We start from the raw sequence: 12,675 nt of genomic DNA on the forward strand, positions 1-12,675 counted from the left end.
TTAAAAAGGGAAGGAAGATCTTTATTTTAAATTAATGAATTAGTTTCTGGTTGAACGGGGTCTTTGTTGCTGTGCGTGGGCTTTTCTCTCGTTGGAGCGGCGGCCGTGCGTTAGTTGGGGTCCCGGGCTTCTCACTGCGGGGCGTCTCTTGTTGCGGAGCGCGGGCTCTAGGCGAACCGGCTTCAGGACTTGCAGCGTCCTGGAGGAACCTGTATTCTAAGCCCACATCCGACCGAAGCGTGTGGGCTTGGAAAAGTGATTTGTTCGCTCATAGCCTCAGTTTCCGCCTCAGACATCATTTTGGAGCGCAGTTTCATGAGAGGGTCGAGTCCCTACGTATCCTGGGGTGACTGGTGCCCACCCCCGCCCCAGAGTCCTCACCCCCTGAACCTCTGAGTGTGATCTCAGGTGGGAAAAGTCTTTGTGGGTGTGATGAGGTTAAGGATTTTTATGTGAGATCACCCCTACCTAAATCCAATGCTGGAATCCTTTCCAGAGTGAGGCACATACGTTAAGGCATGTATATGAAATCTAGAAAAATGGCGCAGACGAATTTATTTCCAAGGCAGGAATAGAGACGTAGACATAAAGAAAGGACATAGGGACATGGGGGGAGCAGAGGGTGGGACGAACTGGGAGAGTAGCGTGGAGATATAGACACTACCTCGTGTGCAATGGATGGCTAGAGGGAAGCTGCTGTAATAGCACAGGGGCTCAGCCTGGGGCTCCGTGATGGCCTAGAGGGGTGGGATAGGGGTGGTGGTGGAGGGAGGCTCAAGAGGGAGGGGATATATGTATTCATAGCGCTGATTCACGCTGTTGTACAGCAGAAACTAACACAACATCGTAAAGGAGTTATACTCTAATAAAAAGAATTATCGTATATTAATGTGTAATATATGGGCTCTAGAAATACATATGGACCTTATGCAGGGCAGGAAATGAGACGCCGAGGTAGGGAACAGACAAGCGGACACAGCAGGGAAGGAGAGGGTGGGATGAGTTGAGAGAGTGGTATCAACATATATGCACTACCATGTTTAAAGCAGGGAGCGAGAGGGAAGCTGCTGTACAACCCAGGGAGCTCTGCCTGGGGCTCTGTGATGCCTTAGAGGGGTGGGATGGGGGCGGTGGTGGAGGCGGGCTCAAGAGGGAGGGGATATATGCATTCATACAGCTGATTCACGTTGCTGTAGACCAGAAACTGACAAAACATTGTAAAGCAACTATATTCCAGTAATAAATTTTTAAAAACAATGAGTGACCAAATTAAAAAAAAAAAAAAAGAGTAAGGCTGAGGGAGATTAGTAAATAGGAGACGGAAAGGAGAAGGTGATGTGAAGACAAAGGTAGAGATTGGAGGGATGTGTCTGTCAGCCAAGTGTATTCATTTTCCAGGACTTCTGTATAGCTTACCGCAAACTTTTGGCTAAAATCAAGAGAAAGTTGCTGCCCCATAGGTCTTGAGGTGGAAGGCTGAGGTCAAGGTTTTGGACAGGTTGCGACTGAACTGTGAACTGTGGTGTTGGAGAAGACTCTTGAGAGTCCCTTGGACTGCAAGGAGATTCAACCAGTCCATCCTAAAGGAAATCAGTCCTGAATATTCACTGGAAGGGCTGATGCTGAAGCTGAAACTCCAATACTTTGGCCACCTCTGATGTGAAAAACTGACTCATTGGAAAAGACCCTGATGCTGGGAAATACTGAAGGCAGGAGTACAGGGCGCCAGAGAATGAGACAGTTGGATGGCATCACCATCCAACTGGATGGACATGAATCTGAGCAAACTCCGGGAGTTGGTGATGGACAGGGAAGCCTGTCATGCTGGGTCCATGGGGTCGCAGAGTCAGACATGACTGAGCGACTGAACTGTGACTCTGAAGGCTCTGAGTCTTTTGGGGCCTTCTTGAGTTTTTGGTGGTTTGCTGGCAACCTCTGTCTCTCTCCTTTTGTAGAAGCATCACCTGAATCTCATCTTCACATGACGTTCACACTGTGTGTGCATCTGTGTGCTGGTTCCCTTTTTCCTAAGGACATCTGGTCATACTAAGGGCTGACCAGACTTCACGATGACCTCATCTTAACTGAAATGACTATATAGGCAACAACCTCATATCCAAATAAGGTCGCATTCAGAGGTGCTGGAGGGTTAGAACTTCAACTTAAGAATTTGGAGGAGCAGGGGTTACAATTTAATTTATCACATCAAGGATTGCTGGGAACCACTAGAAAGGAGGAGGAAGTCTTGAACGGATCTCCCTGAGAACCATCAGAAAGAACCCCTCCCCACTCCACACACACACCTTGATTTCAGACTTCTAGGCCCCAGAGCTGTGAGAGAACACATTTCTGTGGTTTGAACCCACCCAGCTTGTGGTCATGAGTTACAACAGTCCTAGCAGACCAATACATCAGCCTGATGCCTGGCCTGCAGTAAACCAGGAACCAGTCTTTGCCCTGGAGAAGCTCACGGGGACCCTCCTCTTCTCAGGCAGCAGGGACCAGAATGGGTTACAAGGAAGGTTTTCCCTTGCCTCCCTCCCCAGGTCCGAGGAGTCACAGTAAATTCTGCTGAAGGATTTGTCCCTGTGTTGACTGCTGAAGGGTGGGGCTGGAGGAAGGAAGGTTGTGGGGAGGAGGGGGAAGGGCCACGTCATTGTGGTCTGGACCTCAGAGGGTTGAAAAGGCAAGGAGAGCAGGCTTGTCTCCAGCAAGTCGAAATAGCCATACCGTGGAGGGTGCCGCGATACATGCCAAGTCCGCATGGGATACATACATACCCACTTCGTATTCAACGTTGTTGTTGTTGTTCAGTTGCTCGTGACTTTTTGTGACCCCACGGACTGCAGCACATCAGGCTTTCCCATCCTTCACCATCTCCCTGAGTTTGCTCAAATTCATGTCTACTGAGTCGATGATGCCATCCAAGTATCTCATCCCTTCGCCTCCTGCCCTGAATCTTTCCCAACATCAGGGTCTTTTCCAATGAGTCAGCTCTTTACATCAGGTGGCCGAAGTATTGGAGCTTCAGCTTCAGCATCAGTCCTTCTGATGACTATACAGGGCTGATTTTCTTTAGAATTGACTGGTTTGATCTCCTTGCAGTCCAAGGGAATCTCAACAGTCATCTCCAGTACCACCGTTCGAAAGCATCAATTCTTCAGCACTTGGCCTTCTTTATGGTCTAACTCTCACATCCATATATGACATTAGCTCCAGCAAAACATCGACCTCAGTTATAATAGCTTCCATATTAAAGAAGAGAAAAACTGAAGTTCAAAAAAGGGGGGATGAGGTCTCTAGGGTCATACGAGTACTAACAGAGCCAGAGTTTGAACGCGCTCTTCCAGAATCCCAAGCACAGGTGCTGTCTGGACTGTGGTATGCTGGTAAACATTAACAGCCAGCTCTCAAGGGAAAAAAGTAGGTCTGTATATAAATATGTATGTTTACGATAAATTTTACTGATTATAAATGATACGTAGCAGATACTTTGGGGCTTCTCTGGTGGCTCAGTGGTAACGAATCCACCTGCCAGTGCAGGAGACTCAGGTTCGATCCCTGGGCTGGGACGATCCCTTGGAGGAGGGCATGGCAACCCACTCCAGTATTCTTGCCTGGAGAATCCCATGGACAGAGGAGCCTGGTGAGCGAATAGTCCTTGGGGTCGAAGAAGAGTTGGACATGACTTAGCAACTAAACAACGACAACAACAAAGCAGACAGCTTACAAATCAGACTTCAACACACAATACTCTACTGTAAATTCCATACCATGGTGGTTTCTGGACAACTTGCTACTTCTTACAACTGATGATGTGAGTGTCTGTTGGTATCTTTGTTTATGTTAATAAGAGGCAAACGTGAAACAAGGAATATGGATGTTGAAACTTCAAGGGTCCATCGAAATTTAAGACAGTAATTAGGAAAGGCTGAATCTGAGAATTTGTTACCTTTGTTTTGACGATCACTTATTCACTGTAATTTTATAGGACTGATTTCTTTTTTAGAAAATATTTATTTAATTTTTAAAAATTATTTATTGGCTGCACTGGGTCTTAGTTGCAGCACCCAGGATCTCTGATCTTCCTGGAGGCTTGCGTGCAGGATCTTTAGTTGCTGCATGTGAGATCTAGTTCCCTGAACTGGGGTTGAACCCCAGGCCCCTGGCATTGGGAGCAAGGAGTCTTACCCAAGGGATCACCAGAGATGTCTCTACAAGATTGATTTCTAATAGTGGCTCATAAAATTCCTGACACGTTAACGGCTGTCTGGAAGCCATCACGAGCCATCTCAACACACGGCTGGTGTTGCCCCCTCTGATATATGAGTGGGCGGGTGGGAGGGAGAAAGACACGGGTGGCAGTCATGTCAGAGTCCCAGGAGTCATGTGCCCTGGCTACTTTGAGGCTTGGGAGATGGAGTCCAGCTCCTGCCGCTGGAAATAGTCTTGACAACAGAGGACCCTTGTCCACAGTGGTCTCTCTGCCTCGGGCACTGTCCAGCTGCCCCAGGTCACTGGTGATTGTGCTCGGAACTCAGCTATTTCTGTCTGCGGTGCTGGTGTTTCTCCCAGCCTCCAGGTGTGTGGATGGGGCAGGGGTGGGGAAGGATATGACAGTGTTTTCACAGACTCTACTGAATGCCTGTATCCACTCATTCTGTGTCATGCGTTCAGCTGTGGCAGATGCTAAAACTCACTGCCCTTTCCATTCGCTGTTCCAGGAAATAGCTTCTTCCACCCCTTCCTCCCTCCTCCATCCCTCTGTCCCTCCCTCTCTTTTCTCTCTCTCCCTTTTCCTTTCCTCCATCTCCTCTCCCTCACTCCTTCGCTTCTCTCTCGTCTCTCACCTCTCTCCCCCTCCCTCCTTTTTCCTCTCTCAGTAAAATTTTCACTGAAATGTAATATACACACAGGCCATTGAGCACGTCATAAATGTTCCACTTATCCAATATTCTTGAGGGTCCCTTGGACCGCAAGGAGATCCAATCAGTCCATCCTAAAGCAGATCAGTCCTGGGTGTTCATTGGAAGGACTGATGCTAAAGCTGAAACTCCAATACTTTCGCCACCTCATGTGAAGAGCTGACTTATTGGAAAAGATCCTGATGCAGGGAAGATTGAGGGCAGGAGGAGAAAGGGACGACAGAGGATGAGATGGTTGGACGGCATCACCGACTCAATGGACATGGGTTTGGGTGGACTCCGGGAGTTGGTGATGAACAGGGAGGCCTGGTGTGCTGCTGTTCATGGTGTCACAAAGAGCTGGACACGACTGAGCGACTGAACTGAACTGAACTGAACTGATTCAATATTCACAATTTCAACACATCTGAAGAACCAGCACCCAGAGAAGCAGAATGTTCCCACTGCCCCCTTCCAGACATCCTACACACACACACACACACACACACACACACACACACACACACACACACACACACACTGTGGTCCCCTTTGCCTGGCAAAGTAATAAAGCTACTCTTTTCTACTTCACCCCAAACTCTGTCTCCAACATTTTATTTGGCGCTTGTTTGCAGAGGCCCATCACTACAGTTCAGTTCTGACATGGTCTAGATTCCACATCGGATTCCATCATATTAAGAAGGTCTCAGTCCCCTCAAGACTGCTCTTTCCCCCACTTCACACACTGATCCCAACTCCAGGGATCAGTGCTTCTGACCGACTGACTATAACCCGGAGTTTCCTGTGGCATCTCCTCTCTGGGTTTATTAATTTGCTAGAGCAGCTCAGGGAACTCTGGACACCCATTTATTCATGACATTACTGGGTTATTACAGAGAATATGAATCAACAGCTAGAGACACATAGGGTGAGGTCTGAACAAAAGGTTTTCTGTGCTGTTGAACAACACAAATCCAACTGAGTGATTTAAAGATCAAACTGGCTTGCTCAAACAACTCATGAATCAGACAGCATCCCATCTAGCAAATGGAAAGGAACTTCAATGAGCCGCAGAAAAGGAAAGGTTTTTAAAGGTGGAGGTAGTGGGCAAGGAGGTGGGGATTATTAGCAAAGAATGCATTGTTTCAGGCAAGGTCAACCCCTGTGCCTGGCAAAGTACCCTGCCTAACTTGTTGCCTGACCACTTTGTTTTGCAATAAATCAATCTGAAAAAGGACTTGGTCTTTTCCCTTGCTTTCTGCAAAGGATCACTCACAAATTGCCCTTTATTGTGTAACGCGCATTCTTAATACACTGGCAAAAGAAAGAACTCAAAATGAATATCACCTGGTCTTGTTATCAAAAGTCATTCACCCACTGCACTGTTTTTCCTCCATCATCTCCTCCCCCTCCATGTCACCCCTAAAGTTTTTGCATTTTCAATGCAAAGAAGTTTACCCATCTCATTTGCACTCTTGACTCCTAGAAAAGCAATTTCCAAGAAATGTATTCTCTTCAATGCCCAACTAAGACGTGGCTATAGAAAATAAGGAACAATAAAGACAAGAGGCTTCCCTGGTGGCTCAGTGGTAAAGAATCCACCTGCCAGTGCTGGAGGCGAGGGCTCCATCCCTGGGTCAGGAAGATCCCCTGGAGAAGGAAATGGCAACCCACTCCAGTATTCTTGTCTGGGAAATGCCCTGGACAGAGAAGCCTGGCATGCTACAGCCCATGGGGTCACAAAAGAGTCAGACATGACTTAGCGACTAAACCACAACAATAAAGACGAGGGAGCAAACTAGGAGGCTTGAAAGATGGTGTGTGCATCCTCTGTATAGGAGAATAAGTGCTTCCAAAGTGGCCGCCAGGGCAGGAAACTCTTACTATCCCTGCCCGCTGGCCTTGGTTGCAATACAATAGCACTTGTTGGCTATCCTCTCCAGTATTCTTTTGATTGGAGTAGAATTGCTTTACAATATTGTGCTAATTTCTGCTGTACAACAACACGAACTAGCTATTTTTGTTCAGTCGCTAAGTCATGTCCGACTCTTTGCAACCCCATGAACTGCAGCATGCCAGGCTTCCCTGTCCATCACTATCTCCCGGAGTTTGCTCCAACTCATGTCCATCAAGTCAGTGATGCCATCCACCCATCTCGTCCTCTGTCTCCCCCTTCTCCTCCTGCCCTCATTCTTTTCCAGCAGGGGGATCTTTTCCAGTGAGTTGTCTGTTTGCATCAGGTGGGCAAAGTATTGGAGGTTGAGTTTCAGCATCCGTCCTTCCAATGAATATTCAGGGTTGATTTCCTTTAGGATTGACTGGTTTGATCTCCTTGCTTTCCAAGGGACTCTCAAGAGTCTTCTCCAGCATTGCAATTCGAAAGCATCAATTCTTTGGTGCTCAGCCTTCTTTATGGTCCAACTCTCACATCTGTACATGACTACTAGAAAAACCACAGCTTTGACTATATGAACCTTTGTCGTCGAAGTGATGTATAGAATACTCACCACAAAGTTGGCTCAGCTGGTAAAGAATATGCCTGCAATGTGGGAGACCTGGGTTTGATCCCTGGGTTGGGAAGATCCCCTGGAGAAGGGAACTGCTACCTATTCCAGTATTCTGGCCTGGAGAATTGCATGGGCTGTATAGTCCATGGGGTTGCAAAGAGTAGGACACAACTGAGTGACTTCTAGACCTGATTGAGTCTAAAACTCCAAAATAAAACTTTGGCACTCTCTCCCTTAGGAAGGATGGGTCTACTTCCATTTGAGGAGAAGAGTATATAAAGACGCTGGGTAGACAACAGGGTAGGATGCGGTACAGACTGGCAGCTTCCTGCTCAATATTCACGCCTCTTCCTTGTGGCCAGATGTGGTAGAAATTCATCTGCCTAAAACAATAGGTTTCTCAGCCATCCTTTCAGTTCAGTTCAGTTCAGTTCAGTTCAGTCGCTCAGTTGTGTCTGACTCTTTGCAACCCCATGAATTGCAGCACGCCAGGCCTCCCTGTCCATCACCAACTGCCGGAGTTCACTCAAACTCATGTCCATCGATTTGGTGATGCCATCCAGCCATCTCATCCTGTGTCGTCCCCTTCTCCTCCTGCCCCCAATCCCTCCCAGCATCACAGTCTTTTCCAATGAGTCAACTCTTCCCATGAGGTGGCCAAAGTATTGGAGTTTCAGCTTCAGCATCAGTCCTTCCAATGAACACCCAGGACTGATCTCCTTTAGAATGGACTGGTTGGATCTCCTTGCAGTCCAAGGGACTCTCAGGAGTCTTCTCCAACACCACAGTTCAAAAGCATCAATTCTTAGGCGCTCAGCCTTCTTCACAGTACAACTCTCACATCCATACATGACTACAGGAAAAACCATAGCCTTGACTAAACGGACCTTTGTTGGCAAAGTAATGTCTCTGCTTTTGAATATGCTATCTAGGTTGGTCATAACTTTCCTTCCAAGGAGTAAGCGTCTTTTAATTTCATGGCTGCAATCACCATCTGCAGTGATTCTGGAGCCCAAAAAAATAAAATCTGACACTGTTTCCACTGTTTCCCCATCTATTTCCCATGAAGTGAGGGACCAGATGCCATGATCGTTTTCTGAATGTTGAGCTTTAAGCCAACTTTTTCAGTCTCCTCTTTCACTTTCATCAAGAGGCTTTTTAGTTCTTCTTCACTTTTTGCCATAAGGGTGGTGTCATCTGCATATCTGAGGTTATTGATATTTCTCCCGGCAATCTTGATTCCAGCTTGTGCTTCCTCCAGCCCAGCGTTTCTCATGATGTACTCCGCATAGAAGTTAAATAAGTAGGGTGACAATATACAGCCTTGACATACTCCTTTTCCTATTTGGAACCAGTCTGTCGTTCCATGTCCAGTTCTAACTGTTGCTTCCTGACTTGCATATAGGTTTCTCAAGAGGCAGGTCAGGTGGTCTGGTATTCCCATCTCTTTCAGAATTTTCCACAGTTTATTGTGATCCACACAGTCAAAGGCTTTGGCATAGTCAATAAAGCAGAAATAGATGTTTTCTGGAACTCTCTTGCTTTTTCGATGATCCAGCGGATGTTGGCAATTTGATCTCTGGTTCCTCTGCCTTTTCGAAAACCAGCTTGAACATCAGGAAGTTCACGGTTCACGTATTGCTGAAGCCTGGCTTGGAGAATTTTGAGCACTACTTTACTAGCGTGTGAGATGAGTGCAATTGTGTGGTAGTTTGAGCATCCTTTCCAAGCAATGAGATGCAACTGTTGTATCACATCAACTCATAATTAGGACGGGGAGAGCAGAGGGGTCAGAAGGCAGCAGCAGTAAATAGTCCTGGCATGACTAGGTTTGGTGTGGTGTCACTCAGTTTGTCCCAACGGGGAATGAAAACTCGTTAGGACCCGAGCGCCACCTGGTGGCTCCTAAGACACAAAGCAGGGAAATATGAGTCTTGCCTTACCCTCAGTTCTCTGAAGCTGAAGCTCCAAAACTTTGGCCACCTGATGCGAAGAGCCCACTCATTGTAAAAGATCCTGATGCTGGGAGAGATTGAAGGCAAAAGGAGAAGGAGGTGACAGAGGATGAGATGGTTAGATAACATCACTGACTCAATGGATATGAATCTGAGCCAAGTCTGGGAGATAGTGAACGGCAGAGGAGCCTGGCATGCTGCAGTCCATGGGGTCGCAAAGAGTCGAACACAACTTAGCGACTGAATAACAAACAAGAACTCCGACTTCATTGGGAGAGAACGTTTAGGAGAGTTAAATTATTTTCCATGGGAGCTTCTAGAGTGAATCTCTAAGTGCATCTGAACGAGAAACTTTTTTTTTTTTCTTTCCCTTTATGGTTTATCACAGACTAGTGCAATACAATAAGACCTTGTTTATCCAAGGAACTTTTTTTTTTTTAAGTAATCTAGGAAGTCCCCTTCATTCCAGAATGTACATTCCAGAGACTGGCGATCTCTCAAGTATCTCATCCCATCCTAAGAGTTACCACGGCTACAAGATAAGAGAGAACTTAGGTAAATGTTTCATAATCTCAGGATGCTGTGGATTGTTCAACTGTGTTTTTTCCCCTCACATTCCCATCTCATGCCTCTCCAGGTGGCAAATACCATCCAGGTAACTGTCTCCCAAAGTTGATTTACAGCCAATGCTGCTCCATCAAAATCGCCTGAGGGGGGTATTTTTTGAAACTAATTAATTACGTTATTTATTTTTGCCTGTGCTGGAACTTCCTTCCTGCGTGGACTCTTCCCTACTCATGGAGAGCGGGGCTACTCTCTAGGTGTGGTAGCAGGCTTCTCATTGCTTTGGCTTCTCTTGCTGAGGAACACAGGCTCTAAGACCCATGGGCTTCAGGAGTTGCAGCTCCCGGGTTCTAGAGAACAGACACAATAGTCATGGTGCATGGGCTTAGTTGCTCCTGGCCTGTGGGATCTTCCTGGATCAGGGATTGAACCCCTGTCTCCTATACTGTCGGGTGGATTCTTTATCACAGGGAAAGCCGGGGATGTACTTTTAAAAAATATAGGTTAGGGACTTCCCTGGCAGTCCAGTCATTAAGACCCTGCAGTTCCACTACAGAGGGCATGGGTTCAACCCCGGTCAGGGAACTAAGATCCCACGACTCACGTCATGACCAAAAGACAAAAATAAACTAATTAGAAACCCGGAGGATCAAAAGACAGCAAAAGTAAAACAGCTCTGGTGTGACCTGATGATGGCACTCATGTCACCTTTCTTTGTCCCAAGAGCGGATGAAAACTCAGATTAGAACTCAGTTTCCACCTAGGCTTCCCTTGTGGCTCAGCTGGTAAAGAATCTGCCTGCAATGTGGAGACCTGGGTTTGGTTCCTGGGTTTGGAAGATCCCCTGGAGAAGGGAAAGGCTACAGAATACACTCCAGTATTCTGGCCTGGAGAATTCCATGGACTGTGTAGTCCATGGGGTCGCAAAGAGTCAGACACGACTGAGCGACCTTCACTCACTTCCACCTAGTGGTTGCTTGGAGCTAGGATACATGATTAAGGAAGTTTTGCTAAATGTCACTGAGAGAACCTCAGAAGAACCTTACAGTCTCCGTCAGCTTCTCCAGAGTGAGTATTCAGGGACCTCCAGAATAAATAACCTTCCAAGAAATCCCAATATCCTTATCTGGAATGTATTTCAGGAGATTGGCCCTCACCTCACCCAAAAACTTACTGTTACTAGACAGATGAAAATTATTATTATACACTTTATGGCGATCTGTGACTTTTTTCTTCTGTCTGTGCTGTGTAGTATGTAGGAGCTCAGGTCCCCGACCAGGAATTGAACCCTCACCCCCAGCAGTGGAAGTGCGAAGTCTTAACCACTGGACTGCCAGGGAAGTCCTTGTGATCAGTGATCTTTGATGTTGCTATTGAAAAGAAAATTATGACTTGCTGAAGTCTCAGGTGACGGTTAGTATTTTTTTAGTGAAAAATCATTTTTAATTGAAGTATAGTTGATTTATAATATTGTTTCAGGTATACAGCAAAGTGATTTAGTCATATTTATACATAATTTCTTCAGATAAGCAAAAACATTTTAATCTCAAGGTATGTAACTTGCTTTTTAAGGTATAATACCGTTGCACACTTAACCCACTACAATATAATGTAAACATAACTTTTTTTCTTTTTTGTCATGATAGCAGGATCTTAGTTCCCTGACCAGGGATTAAAACCAGGGCCGTGGCAATGAAAGCGCCTAGTTCTAACTAACCACTGGACCACCAAATAACTCCCCAAGCATAACTTTTATATGCACTGGGAAGTCAAAACTTTTGTGTGATTCACTTCATTGCAATATTATCTTTATTGTTGTGATCTGGAAAAATCTGCAGTATCTCTGAGGTATTCCCTGTACTCTGCTTATTAGCCTTTCTTTGGGTTCACACTATTTTTTAGTTATTCTATTTTTGCTCTTTACTCTTGCCCTTGACTGGTTTGGAAGACACACATCCTGGTTCTACTCTGTTAATGATTAAACATGCATTCATTAAAAAATTTTTTTTTACTGAAGGAGAACTGATTTACAATGTTGCATTAACTTCTGCTGTACAGCAAAGTGGTTCAGTTATACACACAGATACAGGCTTTTTCATGTTCTTTTCCACTATGGTTTGTCACAGGGTATTGAACAGAGCTCCCTGTGCTATACAGTAGGCCCTTGTTTATCCATTCTGTATATAGGTTTCTGAGTAGAACTCACTTATCTAACACTGCTGCTGCTGCTGCTGCTGCTAAGTCGCTTCAGTCGTGTCCGACTCTGTGCGACCCCACAGACAGCAGCCCGACAGGCTCCGCCATCCTTGGGATTCTCCAGGCAAGAACACTGGAGTGGGTTGCCATTTCCTTCTCCAATGCATGAAAGTGAGAAGTGAAGTTGCTCAGTTGCGTCCAACTCTTCACGACCCCATGGGTTGCAGCCTACGAGGCTCTCCGTCCATGGGGTTTTCCGGGCAAGAGTACTGGAGTGGGTTGCCATTGCCTTCTCCGTATCTAATAATGAGAGAGCAAGAACTGTGAGACGTTTTTATGTCATCACCATTATCGTTGCCTAAGCATTCATCATGCAGCATATCATGTGCAAGACCCAAAGTGGACAGACTACCCTTACATAGGCCTAAGATGAGTGGTATTTAGTATAAAATTAATGTGTTAGTTTTCTGATTTATAACTTTGCTTCTCTTTCATTGTTGGAGAAACTGCATATCAGCCTATCATCACAGGTGTTTTTTGTTTGGTTTG

The 12,675-nt window shown here is 46.0% G+C and overlaps 1 protein-coding gene across 1 annotated transcript in view; it reads right to left on the minus strand.

Annotated features, from left to right (window-relative positions):
• The window catches only part of LOC101103089 (zinc finger protein 84), a 51,927-nt gene continuing 39,252 nt past the window's right edge, over positions 1–12,675 (minus strand). Inside the window, exon 6 of the mRNA XM_060398824.1 lies at positions 1–12,426. Within this exon, the coding sequence (XP_060254807.1) occupies positions 12,137–12,426 (290 nt within the window). The 3' untranslated portion in view covers positions 1–12,136. The remainder of the gene's footprint in view (positions 12,427–12,675) is intronic.

The sequence above is a fragment of the Ovis aries genome, chromosome 14, assembly GCF_016772045.2.
Source record: "Ovis aries strain OAR_USU_Benz2616 breed Rambouillet chromosome 14, ARS-UI_Ramb_v3.0, whole genome shotgun sequence".
Lineage (NCBI taxonomy): Eukaryota > Metazoa > Chordata > Mammalia > Artiodactyla > Bovidae > Ovis > Ovis aries.